The sequence below is a fragment of the Branchiostoma floridae genome, chromosome 4, assembly GCF_000003815.2.
Source record: "Branchiostoma floridae strain S238N-H82 chromosome 4, Bfl_VNyyK, whole genome shotgun sequence".
Classification (NCBI taxonomy): Eukaryota; Metazoa; Chordata; class Leptocardii; order Amphioxiformes; family Branchiostomatidae; genus Branchiostoma; species Branchiostoma floridae.
In genome coordinates, this window is record NC_049982.1 from 7,672,542 (window position 1) to 7,690,943 (window position 18,402).

The 18,402-nt window shown below is 43.9% G+C and overlaps 1 protein-coding gene across 1 annotated transcript; it reads right to left on the bottom strand.

Annotated features, from left to right (window-relative positions):
- Positions 1-1,468: 1,468 nt before the first annotated feature.
- On the bottom strand, positions 1,469-15,932 carry LOC118414239 (coagulation factor XIII A chain-like). The gene is made up of 19 exons (XM_035818140.1): positions 15,849-15,932; positions 12,460-12,527; positions 11,351-11,495; positions 10,874-10,979; positions 10,550-10,664; positions 9,802-9,984; positions 9,048-9,305; positions 8,435-8,574; positions 7,900-8,007; positions 7,252-7,426; positions 6,791-6,923; positions 6,023-6,126; positions 5,310-5,413; positions 4,900-4,983; positions 4,396-4,581; positions 3,836-3,995; positions 3,333-3,493; positions 2,601-2,737; positions 1,469-2,387 (listed from the first exon to the last, which is right to left on the bottom strand). Exons 2-19 carry the CDS (start codon positions 12,473-12,475, stop codon positions 2,234-2,236), a joined length of 2,469 nt encoding a protein of 822 aa, XP_035674033.1. The 5' UTR covers positions 12,476-12,527; positions 15,849-15,932; the 3' UTR covers positions 1,469-2,233.
- Between the last annotated feature and the right edge of the window lie 2,470 nt (positions 15,933-18,402).

Below are 18,402 nucleotides of genomic sequence, written 5' to 3' on the forward strand. Positions count from 1 at the left end.
AACGTGCCGGGACATCTCCCCCGGTGTGTGTTTTGCCGGCGGGCTGTTGTGTGCAAACAGACGATTTGTTATGTAGTGAGCGCGACTTAATTAACCAGCAACAGCACAATGACAACGCAGGAGAACTCCAGTAAGGCCACTTTTATGCCTGTGTGATCAACGACAATTCCTACTGAGACCAGCATGAGTATGTATTTCACTACGAAGAAGAAACCATTACATTTTATTGACGGCGGAAAGAAGTTAATGTGACATTGTAACATTTATTTATTTATTGATTGATTGATCTTAAAGGGTCGTCCCTTACGTCTTGTATTGTGAATACAATATTTCCCGTTATGATATTCGGATATGTGAACAGGCCAGATAAATCGGCCCTCGGACAATGTCTTGGCTGTTAAGAAATAAACCATACTCACATACCGAATATCAATACATCCAGGCGTTCTCGAGTTATGCTGGTCTTCTACAAACATACATACATACAAATGTTGCCCAAAACATAACCTTCTCGGCGAAGGTAATTATACTACGACTAAATGTACTACTAATTAAAAGGAAGGTCTCAGAGACAGGCGACATAATTGCAAACGACAAGATTTTCCCAATCCAACCAAATCAACCATGACAAGAATGCTACAGGTACCTCCCCGTAACGACGACTTCATCTCAACGCCTCTGAGTATCTGACCTGTAAAAACTGTTTCTATATTAACAGTACCAACTACTTACTAGTTTATCAGCGTACTATTGTCACAAATACCAGCGTAACTATCACCTGTTGCCATCGGGCATCTGAGAGGAATGTACGTATACATAACGAATGTTCCCCTGTCAAGTTACAATCCGGGCAGTGATTTACCACTATTAGTGATTTCCTCTTCTAAGCGTATTGACGTCCCTTGGTGGCAGGTAATTTCATGTAAAGTGAAATAATTGAGCCCCGTTCCAAAGCCCCCTGTCACAGAGCATTTAGCTCTTCAGCGGTACGTGAACTGTGACTCGTTGTGACGTCACGACCGGTGATTTGGCAGTTGTGTGTGCCACTCTAGTCATGACCTCTGACCCGTTGTGTAGGAATCTCTCCAGTGGTAGGTGTGCTAATTGGTCTCCAGAGACCGCCCGTGTTTTTTGCGGCTTTTCTGCCATTTTCACGAGTTTTAAGGGCTTAACGGCTATCAGGGAATTTACGCCATCCATATTTCTACCTTACATCAAGCGTTTAAGTATATGTTTAGTCCATAAGCACTGATCTCAATTAGCACCCGGACTTTTCCCTTTACGTGGATACACTGATGGTTTAATGCAATCAGACCATTATTGCTTCTGTAAAATATGATATCATCATCATTGTAATGATCCTTACCATGCGACCTGTACTTAGCCCAGTGGGGCAAAAATGTGCAATAAATGTCTTCATTCATTCAATAATAAGAACATTATATCAATAAGAACAATTTCGGGCATGTCGCTTGAGTTATGAGATTTAATTTTGTCATGAAATAGCAAATATTTGAATTCGTGCAGTATTTGCATAAGATATTATTGTTATCTCTTTCTGTTCTGTATCGGTGTTCTATGGTCGGTTACAGGTTGTTTCGTCACATTGCCAGTTCGCCACAGTCATATCGCCACAAAACTGATGTGTTACGCCGAAGGGCGGTTATACCGGCTATATAAATACAGATACAGATACATGGAAAGTCGCACCTCATCATCTCACCCGACCCTACTGACCTAGCCTGAAATCCAGACGTGAACGCTATATACTCACTCCGTATGCGTTTTACCTAGTACATGGTGTAACCGGGTGTAACCGTCATGCATGGATTCAGGCCAGGCAAGTAGCCGCCAGAAACTACACCCTTCATACTTCTCACAACAAAAACCTTTCACCATTTCCAAAGTCATAAGGCGCGTCACAGCTTATCAACTCCCTTGAGACGTTTTGTTTACTTTCTTGTTCGTTATACATTAACTAGAATACACAGTACAGTAGAAGCCAGTTGATTGCACAACGGATTAAAGCATACTTCAATTAACTGCACGGAATCTCCAAATCCCAAACCAGTGCGGTCCAGCTGGATAATTTCGCATTATCGCACCAGCCGGACAATTGCACGAAATACGCTGGCAAATAGGCTGTGCAATTAAACGGCTTCTATTGCACATTGTATCTTTGGCAGTCTATGCAAGCGAGAGCTCCCTGGCGATCGCTCGGCGAACTGCTGCTTTAGCGGTGGAGCACCAGGCCGACCTGCACCTCGGCCTCACCGGTGATGTCACACAGCTCACTGCTGCTGAAGTTTGCCACGATCTCCTTCAGGCCCGCACGTTTGGGCGTGAACCTCTCCTCAATCTTCACCGTTTCACCCGGGCGGATGTTCCTACGGTAAAGCAAAGAGTGAGGCTCAACCATTTGCAAAATCCATGACCAAATCTTTGCCCGTGCAGTATAGGCACCCCATTAGGAAGAGAGACGTGGCATTATCAGGAGTTAATCATTGCAGATGAAACTAACATCATGGGTTCATATGATCGTTTCATCTCTCCCATGTTCTACTATGTCCAATCCCTTGCCATACCTAAGGAAAGCTTACCGGAAGAACACGGTTTTAGGTTTCTGCAGCCCAGGCCCCTCGATGTTAAACTCGCAGTTGGTCAGGACCCGGTCCAGCGGGTTGGTGAAGGTGATGGCCGCCGCCACCTGCTGACCCAGGTCTGTCTTTCCCAGAACCTACAGAAAAACGCGCAGTTACAATATCATCATCAATCATCACTCATGACAGACGGCGGGCGGTATAAACTTCCCGGCACTTGTGATCAACTACTGACGTCATATGTCCACAAGGTCACGTGATCAATGTGGTTGATGTCAATGTGATTTTGAATTTTCAGGAAGATTGCAGTAGAAAAGTCAAGAATTCGATAGATTCTAAAATTGTGTGCACAAAGTTTCGACTCTGTGCCATATGCATGTTAACTACCAATACAAAAGAACTTCCATACTTGTCGGAGTATGATTCAGCTATACTCGATACTCGTCAGAGCTGTCAGAGAAACCAAGAACCGAGAGAAACATTGTCCTGAGCCAGAACTGATGGAAACTGTCTAGACCGTCTACTAAGATGACAAGGGCCTAAGACTTATACCAATGAAAATATTTCCCCCTTCCACAGTCTTTTCTCCAAAGTGTTGAAGTGAGACCATCTGTTACAGACCAATCACTTATGAATCTTACAAGGTGGCGGAGCACCCTTTTCAACACGAAGACCTGTTGTTTACCATATATGACATTTCTAATAAGAGGAACCATTTTGACGTGACGTCACCTTGACGTCCAGGTCCGGGAAGTCGATGTCCACGACCCTCTCGGTGGCGTAGGTCTGTCCGGTCTCCTGCACATGCGCCATGAAGAGAAACTTGAGCGCGCACTTGTCCTCCATGTGATCCATGCTCTCCATGGGGTTCACGGCCACGTTCACGCTCTCAGCTGGGGTGGGAGGAACATTAAGGTTGTGTAGTTTAGTACAGTGTACCTGTTAATGTACATTTATTACACCTGAACATCTGGTGTGCCTGTATCTGTATCTGTACCAGTAGTGGACATCGCTGTGAATACGCTTCACCATCGCTAAAATAATGATGCACATGTATATGATTTGGGTATTCTGCAGTACCAAAGAATGCCGCCAGAGACCATAATCGGTGTCTTCAAACACACACACACGCGCGCGCGCGCACGCACATACACACACAAACACACACACACACAAACGTACAAACAAACGAAACCGAAAAAAAGATCATTTTAACGCCACACTTCAGTACTTACTCGACTTAGGCTTCAGTTCCACCTCGATCTTCTCCTTACGCAGTTTCCGGTGCTGGACTCCGGTGTACTTCACGATGTTGGCAACGTACAGCAGCGTCACGTTGCGGATTTCACTGGAAGTGTTCTTCAACGTGATCGTACAATCGGCATCCTCGTTAATCTGTGATAAGATGTGGGTGTAGAATATGTACCTGTACTGCGACGACTCTCAGATGTCTGTTACAAGATATGTATATGTTTCCCATAATATCATTACATCATCCCGCCGTCTGTATTCAAGACCAATTTGGTTCATGGCATTGTTGTGACAATAGGGGTATCGGTTCAATTTGTACATGTTGGAACGTTTGTCATCGCTTTAAAAAATGAAAAGTCGTAGTAGGAACAACTGATATATAAGTGGGAAACTGATACTAAGCTATTTGAACATTTGTTTGGTCCGTTTATTTCTTGAGAACTCTACTTTTAGAATTCGTTGATGTCATCTGGGAAGTCTGGCTAAGACTTTGTTGTTACGCCATCAGTAGATATAATTGCTGTCTACTTCACGATATATTTACCGGGACGGAGCCGTCGTCCTTCAGGGAGAACTCGACGTCGCTGGTGGCGGACTGGTACGGGTTCTGGCCCGTGCTGCGACGGGAGCCGTACTGAGCCGCTCTCTGCACCGCCACGCGTTCCTCCTCAGAACCCTCCGGGAACTTGTAGTTCTCCGTGATGTCCTCTCGGTCGTTGATTCCCACAGCCTTTCAATGAAACGTTCAATCAAACAAATCTTTAACATCACAGTACCTCGACATGGAGGCAACAGTGACTATAAATACACGTCGGGCAGTATGATCCATATCGTTTCTAAAAAATGTTTGTCAAGGTCAATGTTTGTTAACATTCTATGGCATCTGTATACATATACAAGTACTATGCGATATATATTTGCTCATTTTGCAGCTGTTTTGTGTGATTCAACAAATGCATGGTTAAAAAATCTTTTTTTTTTTAATTTGGAAACTGTCGAAAATTGGTGTGCGCGCGGATGTCATATAATCAACTCAACATGGCCTTACCTTGGTGCTGATGAACCTCCCGATTGTTCCCTTCTCCATGCCGGCAACGTAACATGACCCGTCCCTCTGCTGGCACCAGTGGACCTGCCAACCAATCCGACAAATGAATGGATCAAACATCAAACGGATAAACTCAAAGATAAACTTTACGATTGAAACATTTTCCAGGTCTACATACCGGTACGTTCTACAGCCCTGAAAATGCATTTCATGTTGCCACGATCTTTCAAGGCTTAGCCTTATCCTAGCCTATCGCATCCAAAAAAATCAATAAAACCGGCTGCTTGTCAAAGTTTGAGCCTTTGGACTAACACACGTATACGTTTTTGTTGTTAATGACGGGGAATTTTCACAGGCAGGGCATAGTCTTTGAAACTAGATCAGCACAATCTATCAGAGAAAGAAAATACCTTGTCCGCGTTGACCTCGGCAAAGATGAAGCGAGCGTCAAAGTTGTACTGAACCTCGCCGTGTTTGATGGCATTAACCGAGGCGGGACCGCAGCAGAATATGCCTGGGTCGACATAAAAAAAAAAAAAATGGGGGACATTTGAGTTAAAAGGAACGATGTCATGATAACTGAATGAATTCGTGAATGTTCAATTGTTGTGTGCAATCGTGAGAGCTTTCTATCCAATTTCATGGAATATCACTGTATTTTGTTTCCATCAAAATCACGAACTTATTTTGGCATTTGGTGAGACAATCAGCGACGAGAGTACACCAGAGGCAAATGCAACGTTAGAGGTGAAGGCCCCCAACAAACTGTTCCTGTCTAGACCACACTCATGCAATCATTTTACACATCGAAAAAAAGCGACTTCTGTAAGGTCCTCTACAACTACATTTGTATACACACATATGTAGACGTAACTTTCTGTTTCAGAGCCGGTGAACTTTGACATAATGAGCCAAAGCATCTTATCCCATAGGTAAGACAGCTAGAACGTAATCCTTCAGATTGTATAGCACCATCAACAGGGTTATAAATAAAGTGCATTCTAAACTCCGATTGTAATTTTAGAATACGCTCTTCAACATGTCTATGATTTGTTTGATGTTTAGTATATTTGTTTATGTTTGTATGTCCTGCTATGGGTCATAAGAAAGAAAGACCACCCACCACTGCTCTTCTCCTGCGGAGTGGCGTCCAGGGCCTGCCACCCTCCGTACCCCTTCGGCAGGTCCGTCCGCGCCATCCACGCCTCGTTCCACACGTGGAAGTTCCTACAAGAAAAGAGGAATATAAAAAATGCTGTGTTATTCTTGCGTTGAAGTGGTATAGCTGCAAGTATAAAGCGTCCTGACTAATTTTGATGACTCACAAGGGACATAGTATGATGATATTGTTGTATGTAAAATCGAATTTGTTTGGAAAGGATGGCTCTCTTTGAAGTTGCTGGTAGTTTGTGGAGCCGTAGTAGCTCTCAAAATGTCAACAATATTCCCTACTAGTTGTATAGGTTACACTTTAACGTCCCGTACATTCAATGCATTGGCCACTGTCTACCCAGAGAAATACGACAAAAGGGTTAAAAAGAGGAATCCCTCTCCTCTGCTTGCGACAGCCTGAATAGAAAAGGGAGAAAGAAGCTCCGCATTGTGGCAATACAACAACAATTAAACTCCTAATAAAACATGCAATCCCTTGAATAGTTTCACCATCAATTGGTAACAAAAATGCGGTTCCAAACTGACAGTTGATGAGGGAAATATAAACTGTCACGTTTGGGACCGTATTCTTTACACTACAGCAGCAGTAGTAGTATTGCAGTAGTAGTAGCAGTAGTATTGCAGTAGTAAAAAGTAGAACTAGTCAGTATTGCCCTGAGAAAGGCTAGGTGAAGGAAAGGTTCTGTGTATAAAGCACTTTGCATGGACAGGGACTGACCAGACGGAGTCGCTGTCCTCCAGCAGGTTGCCGTACTCGTCAACAACCTTGTCGATGGTCAGGCTGCCGTCCGTGTCATGCGCACTGGAGAAATTGGTCACGCTGCGAGAGGGAATGCCGAGACAGCGGAGAACTGGGGAATCAAGAAAGTTCAGAATTATAAATCATCAACAAAACAAAACGCGCAAATAAATCTGTTTTGTCAGATACGTATATTTCCAAGTATGAATCTCCAAGCAGATCCCGCGGAAGCTTAAGATAGTATCAAAAGCTGGCAAAGGTGTGTAGCCGGTATAGGGGTATGCATTGCCTACCGTAGGATCTGCGGCAGAACGTACTGGTCAAAGGCTACTATGAGGTTGCCAATGCGTACTGTTAGGCCGGCTATACTACTTTTCCAGTTTCTGATACTATCTTATGCTCCCGTAGGATCTGCTTGGAGATTACTGTAAACTCCGTACCTGTGGTAGTGACGGCGGAGAAGACCCAGCACTGCCCGTAGCTGACGGGCTGTTTGGTCCTGTGGTACTGCTGCAGGATCCGCACGCTGCCGTTCCAGATCCAGGGCGCCACCCCTCCGGAGTAGTCCCCGCTCCAGTTCCCCTCCAGCACGCCGTTGTCGTCCTGGCTGTTCACCTGCGACAGATGCAAGAAGCGTCAGCAACTCCACTAGATGCAACAACATTGTACTCAATACAAAAGTTACTCAAGCAACAGGATAACTTTTGTTACGTTGCTTGACAAACTTTTGTATCTCACTACCTAAATGTCCAAGTCTCATTGACGTTATACAACATTGATTATACATCATGGCGGTAACCTGTTGTCCTCCGGGTTCCAATTTCAAAGGTATCATACATTGAGACAGGGATACATGTAGGTGAGATGAGATGAGGATCGTACATCGAAGGTATCATAATATACTGATGAAAACCATGAAAAACGAACATGCACGTAAAGACACGTTCGAGTCATTCGAAAGAAATGACGGTGGTTACATGGTTAAATATCTGCATAGTTTTCTTTCGATTGATTTACCAATGGATGAATTGTTTTATTTGTTTGTTTGTTTGTTTGTTTGTTTGTTTGTTTGCTTGCTTGCTTCTTACCATTTGTGACACCACTCTGGTGACGGCGACCGGGCTCCCGCGGGACATGACGGACACGCCGGAGCGGTCCAGCAGACCCAGACACGCTTCCAGGATCTCGGGCTCAAACTGGGGGGATAATATAAGTTGTATTGGTTATGTTGGTGTGGCCATACATACACACACACGTATACACATGTACCCGTGTATACACAATACACACACACACACACAGTCACACAGTCACAGTCAGACACAATGATCAAATAAAGAAACCATTCATTCATTCATTCATTCATTCATTCATTCAAACGCACGCAGAGAGAGAGAGAGAGAGAGATGAATCCACAATACTCACGCACTACGGCATCTAGATGATCATAACACATCGATATCGCATCATAAATAAAACGACGGGATAACAATGTGGAACTACTACTAACGCAGAACATATCGTTATGCCTTTTCCCCGTGCCAGAATATATACAGATATGTCGTCTTGTCCAAAGTTTACTAGAACAACGACAAACCATCACCTGATGACAATGTTTCTCACCTGTCCATAGTTCCAGGGTTTTCCGTTGAAGACCTTCATCCAGGTGTTCCTGTCCACTTTCCAGGACTGGTACACCTTTCCAAACTCCCGCAGAACGTACTCACCGCGCTTGTCGTCACCCTCAAGATAAACCTCGTCATCTGGTAAGAGCAAATGCACGCAAGCCATGAATGATGTGGGGATTTTTTTTACAAAAGGTCCTGTTACATACGGAATACAACAGCTTTGTTCACGGCAACAATTTGCGGAGATTCTTGCTACAGTTTTGCCTGTCTTGTGACGGTAAAGGTCGGCGGTTCATATTTTTATACATGTAATGCGCTTATATAACGATATATATCTTAAATGAAAATCGTCCTAAATGTCCAATGTACATGTATGTGAATACGTCTCAAGATGTTTTTATCGTATACTAGTAAATGGTAAAAAAAAGTCCTTACTATGTTATTGCCAGCGAGAATTTGATTATGTTGTAGGCATTCGACTTACTCTGTTTGAATAAACAGGTGAGGTTTCTTTCAATTCCCATTGATTAATGTTTTATCTGTTCTCTTCTGTTTTGTTCTTTCTTTCTTTCTTCTCCGAACTGCTAATGTTTGTGAGTTATCAGTACCTTCACACCAAGGGTTGAAGAGAATGACCAGCTCGCTGTCGTAACGGGTCTCATACGACAGTCCCTCCGAGATGGTCTCCACGGACATGCGCCACTTGGCCACGGGGCACTGCGCGGGGGGAGTGACGGACACCACCGCCCAGGGTTCCCCTTCCTTCACGGAAGACAGCTCGGCCTCCCATCCGTGATCACCCGGCCCGTCCCCGACCCGCACGATCACCTCCGTGCCCTTGTTGGCGAAGGGTTTGTCCGTGTTGCCTATAAGTATGCAAATAAAATGGTGAAAAAATAGATATAGGTATGGTCGATCGCCCGGCAGAGCTAACAATCCATATAAAATGTATCTACGGCCACATTGGTCGTGCGATCGTCGCACAATCTCAAACAGATGTGGCATTCTTTTGATATAGTGGTGAATGTGTCCTGAAAATTGCAAATGTCTTGTTACGGAAAAGGCTGTCTTAGATCCTCGTCTGTGGTTTAAGTCTGGTAAATCGTACAACGAACTACTACCATCGTGACCGCACGCGCCGTAACGTATGTATAACTTGACAAGAGAGCTGACAAGAGGGAATTGGAGGGAAAGTCTCTTCAATAGAGAAGAGTTTCTTTTTACGGTTCACTGCGCCAGAAATGCAGAGTTGGCACCATGCTAACAGCGCTAGCCATTGAAAGACAGAATGCGAGCGTACGCTCCTTCATAAAGAGACATCCACAATATCACGAACGCAGCAGAACCTTCTTGGACAATCACCTGTGCGGAACTCCAAGACGATGTTGTCCTTCAGACGATCGAAGCCGTGATCGAAGCCGAGCTTGAGCAGGAAGGGCGCTCCCCTGCGGACCACCACGAGCGGCGAGTCGTACTCATCCGTGTGGTGCAGAGGCGCGTTCTGCTCCCGCAGGAAGTCAACTTTGTTGATTCTCAACTGTTGGGCTGGGGGGAAGTAATGATGGGAAAATTGAATTATGGAAAACAGACGTTGAAAGACTGCACCGATTTCAGGCTGTCACAACCCTCATTCCTAAAGTTCGCTTTTGACATCAACAGACAGCTACGTTTTACTTCCCCAAAGTAGAAAATGCGCTTGGAGATTAGCATGCACTCATTGCAGGCAATGTGCCTTTCTGGCGATGTGATCACTATGGTAGGCATTGAACTAACGACGGTACATCATGTTAACCGTTGAACAGTGCTGATTGGCTCGATCCGCTGCGCGGAAGATGATAGGATTGTTGTCGCTTGGTTTCAAGTGTGCGGTACCGTTCTTTTGTTGCGACCTGTTCGGAACCCAGTGGGTATGCGTGTACAATAAAGGTCTTCATTCATTCATTTACGTATGTAACAGGTGGTCCTTGTCCAATTTGAACGCTTCTCCTAACTCAATGTTCCTGAAGACTACAACAAAAATATGTAGAACTTGATCCAGACCTCAACGTATCTATAGTATCAACGTATCTATAACTTTGCGTTGCACACTACAACTCGGAGACAAACCGACCTTTCGTGTCCTTGCTGACCGGCAGCTCCAGGTCGATGCCGCCGCAAAGTTTGGACAAACACTGGAAACACGGGAAGACGCTGGTCACTCCGGTCCCCTCTTCTATCACACTCACCTGGTGGGTGGAACAAAATAAGATAGTCAGAAAGTTTCCTCACAGTTGATCCTCCTTCTATATCTCTTTCACACATCTACATCACTCACTGTTAAGGCTTGATTTAAGATCATATAATTACGAGTACGTGGTACAATTGCAGAATGGAGCTCCCGGTAGAAATAGGATGGTGGCCAGGCTGGTTAGTGGGCAGAGCCGTACAAAATCACCTTGTCAAGCCGCCATCCGGGAAACATCCCCTTGTTGTCATGCCGGATCCGGATCTTCGTCAGGGTTCCCGGGTCCTTGTCCACCCAGATCCGGAATATATCCATCCTGGGAACGAGAATACACAGGAAATCTCACGAGACTTCGATCACGAGAAGTCGCTCTTGGCCATGATAATTTCGACTTTAAAAACAATATCATTTTGAATTTTTATCAAAGAAGAACTTTTATTGCCACCAAACAGACTGCCACTTGTAAGCGTAGATACGGACGGAAATAAAGTCAAAGATCTAGTGTGGAATAACAACAGGGAAATACAGATAAGGACATGGACAAAGACTTGATTCACAAAAGCTACCATCATACAGAAAACCTTTTGTTTCAGCTGCTCATTGACTACTCGAATTTTGGCGGGTTGGTTCTACTTTCCTCACCTTACCGCACAGCCGATTTCTCTATCACATGTTCTGTTAACTCACTTTCCCCGTTCAAATGGGTCCTGTTTCCCCTCGGCCTTGAGCTGAACCTCGCTGGTGGTGCCCTTCTCGCCGGTAAGTGTGATGAAGACGTTCGCGTCCGTCCCCGCACCCTTCTTAGACGACGTGAAGGTCTTCACGAAGTATTCTTTGAAAAGGAAATAAAATCGACATGACTTAACGAGTGTGTGATAAACGTAAACGTAATATTTACTTACTTACCTAATATTTAGTGTGATATATACGGTATCGCAAACAATACTAATGATCTGTGCGTCATTGCACTTGCAGTACAACTTGAAGCACCCCCATTTCCAGACAGTACGGAATCTTACATGCAAACACCAGTCACTTTGAAAGTACACTTCACAGTTAGGGAGACGTCGTTCGGTCAAGGCTCGACATAAGACGATGCTCTCATTCGAGACGTTACATTGAGAGATCTGTTATCCATATGTGTCTATGATGTTGTATTATCTTTAGGAGAAAAGGAGTCATTGTTGTAGGAGACAGTGTGGGGCATACACGGAGGAATTCGAAATGTCGTGCTAAAAATTCCAGGGGTCATGTCGAAACTGAGGTTTCTGGCACCATAGGCACTATCGTGGAACGTCTGCCTCATAACAGTGATCTCATAACAGTCAATTTTACCCGGATGAATTTACGGAAACGTTTGACCGCCCAAAATCATAGTATCCATTTGCTTGCCTGCTTTTTGGTCAATTTACAATGTACATGAGTACATATTTACAGGGTAAGTATAGCACTCACTCCGGCAATAAAACTTTGTGATGTCATACTCCACGGCTTGCTTAGTCAAGTACTTACTGAAATACGGAAGTGTGCAAAGAACGGACAATTAAGGAACCTTAAGCTTAATAATCAAATCATTCTGCATGATGTGACAACACTTACTCGTTTAAACGTTCCAGCTGGTCTGATACAGTATGCATTTGACAAGTTAAGAGTCCCAACCGAATCGCAGAATCAACTATTCTGGAGATCTCGGCAGCCCCCAAAAGGTCCACACGGTGCGTATTGAATTCTACGCCGTGCGCGCAAGACGCTCGTACAATAGGCTGCACATAGATATGCTGCAGAAAAAAACTTACCTTTCTTGTCTGCCATGGTACTTCAGATCGGCTGCTAACAGCTCTAGAGACGTGTCTGATGTTGACGCCTGTATAGACAGAAATCATGTAGCTTCAGATGGGCCAGGGTGGAAAGTTAAATGATGTCGTGTGTGAAACTGCGGGGTTTGCCAAGATTCTTACAAGAGGAACTTTCAAATATAGGCGTGACGTAAGAAGGCGGAACTACTGAGGAGTGGGAGGGAGTGTTTCGGTTTCTTTGACTAACTCTACCCGACTAATGTGGGAAGCATGTGGCAAGTCAGGCCTTGGAGAACGTAACGTTTTATTTTCAAGTTTGAGTATGGTCCATCTTGTTACTTGTCTGGTTTGTTACGATGTGCCTTTACTTGATACTTTGCACTCGTTACCTATTAGAAGATCGGTGTCAAAGTTTGGATCATAAAATCAGTGTTTTTGACTATACTAGACAGTGGTGAAATCTAAGAATTGAGAGCTATTACTGAGATGAGGCTGCCTATAATTTAGCACGTCGCCTGTGGTTGATTTACTGATCTTTTCACACCCCACTTGTTCTCTAAAAAGGAAGGTCAGACAAGTTTTTCATCGCTCGAGGGGATGGGCGGTCACGTGACATACCCAGACGAGGTGTGAGAGGTTAGACCGGAGTGGGTTTTGACATGACACGCCCACCGACTGGCACAGCGTAAGGGCATACGGAAGGGGTGTGTACTATTTCTACAACACTGCACAATGTCTACAACACAGCACAATGTCACAATTTCAAGCTTTTGTCCACATTAAATTTATTTATTTCTTTGCACTGCAAACGCAAAGCCGATGTCACACAGCAAGAATCTCGCCTGGAGAGTGCACGACCTCAGGGCTACATTTTCGGCCCGACGACAGGGTCGGTGTCCTCTTATCACTCAATCATTTTAAGAGATTGTCTATGTTCACAGGTCACCGAGCCGTAGTAGTAGAAGTAGTTGTAGTAGAGACATACGGTGTATTACAGCACCGCCAAGTTGGGTTCACCGAACTACGATGTTGGGGTAACATCGTAGATTTTCAGGTCAGATATACGCTGGACTCTCTGGCCATTTTGAAATCCTGCCGAAGGTGACACAATGTGACAGGCTTAAGAGTTTCAACAAAGGAGACCTGACCTTCCTGTAGTTCGGGGTCATTTGGGATGGATCGTCCCACAAGTTCTCACGTCTCTCCCAAAACAAAGTTACGTTAGGTACACATGATAGCCTGTTTGTCCGACGCATTGCTGGCATGATACAGATCGTTGGACCGCCATTCATAAGACATTCCACAATCCTGACAACAAGGTTCTAACAACCAGTAGTGGGAGTCACGGTGTGTATGAACGACGAGCTAGTTTAAGATTAAGAATTCAACACCTGATTCGGTGTATCATGTAACTCGTTGATTTTCTCTTTTTCTTCAGATTCCTACGAATTTGTTCACCATGGGCACACTGTGCACCATTCAATTGCTTGCAACATATCACCCAACGTGTGGATTGTACATCATTCAAAGTCTGCGTGTGTGCAAGGAGGCTTTTTTTAACCTCCTTGGTGTGTGTAGAAAAACAAAAGTGAAGGAGATAACCTACCGACGGTACGGGCGTAAAGTCATCAGTAAGCTGTTATTTATAACGTTACAACACATGATGTGCCATGCGTGGTGGGAAACATGCCGCGGTTCAGAGGCTACCCTCCGTGACGTGTTGTCGCCAAAAAAAGAATGTGCAAACTTGAAATTTACTAGTGTAGCGTGACAGCAAAGCCATCGGGACATCCCAAAGTAAAATGCAATTTCAAATTACGCTGACATTTTTTTTGCCACAAAGCAACAAGAATCAATACACAAACTGACTCATACATGTTTACCGTTGAACATACACGCCCTTGTTTTGTGTAAGCAGAGCATCGCGCAAAAACAGTCAACTCACGGCATACTAGAAAACGGCAAATATGACAAAACTGAAGAAATACTGTAGAATGGGAAGTTCCCTATTTCCGTTTGTAGGAATGAGCTGCCCCCTTCAAGGATCGTGAACAAACACACCTAAGTATTTGCTCCAAAACCGGGGTACCATAACATAACGGTATATGCTAGTATGGTGTGTTATTTTCAAAGTCAGAAAATGGTGGCTGAATGGTGTTGGTAACAGCTGTAAGGTAACTTGCAGAAGACAATGATACAAGTTCACCACGTGACAATGCGTAAGGCTACACGCGAGGGGGCTACGCGTTACGTAAATAAAACTGTATGAAAGTTTTAAGAAGAAGAACATCAGGCTCTTCTATCAGTCAGAAACATGAAATAATGTTACGAACTGACCTCAGACAAAGTTATAAAAAAAGGTCGGCCGCGGGTCTGCTCATGTGCCAACTGGTCACTCTCCCCGGTCATTTAAAGTCTTTAGAATTATCACCTTCTTATGAAGAATCTATCACCTTCATATGTAGGACTTCTCGCCTTCTTGTGTATCACACACTTTCAAACTCCGTAACGAAACTTTCTTACTCGAGAAGGAAATGTGTTCGAAACAATATTTCACGTTCAAACAAATTACAAATATTTTGTCAAGGAACAGGTAGGACTGACAGGACGATCCCCTTGGGATTCACCTCCAATTATTTGACGTATTCGTCGCGATGTTTATCCCTACATGGGTCAAAAGTCGAGGTAATCATTCTTGTCGAACAACTACTGTCTCAGTCTACTTCATATTTAGCATAGTTTGAACGTGATAATTGAGTGTAGAGATCGTCGTTCGTTGAACCAACACCGTGGATCAGTATCGAACAAGAAATTCCGCAGCCGTTTTCCTGAGGTATTGCCGGATAACCACTTCATTGTGGTGAATAGGCATTGTTTTGGTAGACACAGAAACACGAGATATAGATATCCGGAAGGCATTAGCCGAAGACAAGTGGTAGTAATAGCATCCATTTTGTAAGCACCCAACTCTGTAAACTGTTCGGCTTTACCTTAGGCCATTGGAATTATACCTTAGGCCATTGGAATTATACCTTAGACCATTGAAATTATACCCTTTGTGGTTTCTGAGAAGGGCCATACTTTTAACAACGCTTAGGTAAATACGTCCATGTGATACATACGAGACTACATTGCACCAACTGAATGTTATACTCTGAATCTACCCCGACCAAACCTTTTGTAACGTAACGTGCTGTGCTGTGTTGTGTTGTGTCAATAAAGTAACTAGTCGGGTACTTTTCGCAACACAGTATAAACGCCGGTGTTTCTGTATTAATCAATAGCGTTGCACAAATGCTGTAAATACTCCATATTGTCTGTCTGCCTGGACAGCTGAAAAGGGTCAACAGAAAAACAAGTACATTTGTACAACATAAATCCTGACCTACCTGTTCCTGCACTGCTCGCTGTGCAGAAATGCCGGCGATATGGCGCGATGACTGATCGAGTCACCTCAGAGTGGTTGTGGGGATGAGCACGTGTGCGCATGCGTATTATACTTAGAATGCCTCAAGGGTGTGATCGCATTCCGCTGGATAATTATCCCGAGACAAGGAAGACGCCCGAAAATAAGAGCACACGTCACGAGCATATCCACAATGCACTTTTAGACAATCAGTGTCTCTCTGAGACTGACGTTAAGTCTTCGTGTCTCCATATTTACGCAGAATCAAAGAGTGTCTGTCTGAAAAGGTTCTCTTGAAATATCTTTGAGAGGTTTGGTAAAAATCTTGGCTACTTTTACTATTGTCACATGCAGACTTCTATAGCCCACCATCTCGTAAGAGAATTGTTAACTCGTATGTTCAAACGTAAACTGAAGAGGCCACGCAGGATTCATCAAGAGGAAATAAATATCGTTAGATAGATAGATAAAGTTTACAAAACTATGGCATGACAGTTGCCAGAGACCACGGTTACCTATATTTCACAGCACATTAGTGGCGGAGAAAAGACGACTGTGCCGAACCCTATATGGGCGGGTCTGGGGCATACCTGTAGTTGTTAAACAATGTGTCTAGTGTGTGTGTGTGTGTGAGTGTGTTTGTCATGATGTCAGAGGCTATATGTGACAGGGCGTGTTGAGTTTTAATGCATCAAGTTCCGGGAGGTCTCTCTTCCGTAATCATTACAGACATGTAACAGTTATGAAATATTACTGATATTCTCAGTTTCCCAATTCTTTATTTCTCTATTTATGCCCTACCAGCAAACGAGAAAGCGTTGATCAGAAAGAAAGACATCCTTAACGGAATGTCGTGTTTCCCCTAGATCACTGAAGATTACATTTTTACTTAGGGGGACTCTTTACCCGGAATAACAAACGAAGGCTGTCACCCGTGAAAACAGATCCTGTAAACAGAAGGATGGCTGTTAAAGCAACAAAGATTAATTTGCGATAGACCGAAATGACTTGTGCTATATTCATCTGCACCGAGTCCGTGGAATGAAGACACCTGGCGATTTAAGTTGGCGATGCAGATATCAAGAGTCCCTACATGATCCTACATTGTATGAAACGTAAACGTAGAATTCATGAAGCTTGCAAAAAAAGTGCATCCCATTGTCAAACTACCTCACACTACCTCGAACGCACGCACGAACACCCACACACACGCACGCGCACGCACACAAACATACATACATACATACATACATACACACACTTACGCAACGTGTGATTACACGTACACTAACTCGGCTGGGTTGCGGGTTCTAAAACGTACTTATATGCTCTCTTAGACATGGGACTGACGACAGGAAAAGGCCGGTGCAAAACGGAAAACATTCAGGCACTGTGTAATAGGGTACGAGAGGGCACGGAGTCAGCATAAGTCGGGTAAAGTAAAGATATCGTTTTCTAGTCAGACATGACTTCAGATTTCCGACGATCAGAGACTTGATCTGTCTCAGGATTTCAGTAATGTCTGTACACGTGTGTCTGTACTGTACGTCTATTGTTCAATCGACCAGTAGGCATGCGGCGTTTAACGGTTACTGTGTAACACAGCCGTACAACACCCCCTGTCCCCACATTCTTGATCCGGTTGAGGTTTACACAAGCTACAAGCCGTGCCCTTCATACAACCGACACGAAAAGCTGCCTCTCTTCCAGCTGAGTCATTCGTGTTCCTAATCCTATTATTCTTTTACAGACTTATCTGGATACAGTAATAATATTAAATATGTTTATGGCAAATTTATTGCAAACTAGAGTTCCTCGAACACATATCTTCGCCAAATAAACAATTTCTATGGAAGATAGTTCTTTTTGAATGATTAATGTGTATAAGTCCATATGTTATCTAGTCACATCATGTAGTGGTTGGTTGGATTATGAACATTGTGAGTAGATTAGTCTATTCTGTCGGTGTACATAATGCAGCAAATGTTTTGGCGATGTGAATGAATGTCTTTGCATAATCAGGACAATTTGTACAGGTATGAGGTTACTGTTCTATTTTGTGTTGTCATAATTACTTTCGGAGAGCTGGTTATGTTTTGGGTAGCGTTTGTATGTATGTATGTATGTATGTATGTATGTATGTATGTAGAAACCAGCAAATTGAAGACCGGCTGAATGGATTGAAGTGATATTTGGTATGTGGGTAGGTCTTGGAAACCTGGAAACCACAGGAAGTCACGCCGATAATTGCATTCGTCACTCACCAAACCCTGGCCACTGTAACAGTTGTTCCTTCCAATTTACGGAACATTTTAACTCACCAAGGGTCATCTAAGGGCCGACTCCCGCCTTGGTGAACGTTTGTTTCAATCTCATGAAAATAGAAAGTAAAGTTTTGCAGTCGCGAGTTAAGTCAGAGGTATTTTACAGAGTCCAAGGTTATGATTTCTGCGACTGTCCGATGACAGCCACCTGTCACCTTTGGCGATTTGTATTTCTCGCAATGATGTCAGTTCTTTCTAGCCGACCTTTCCCTT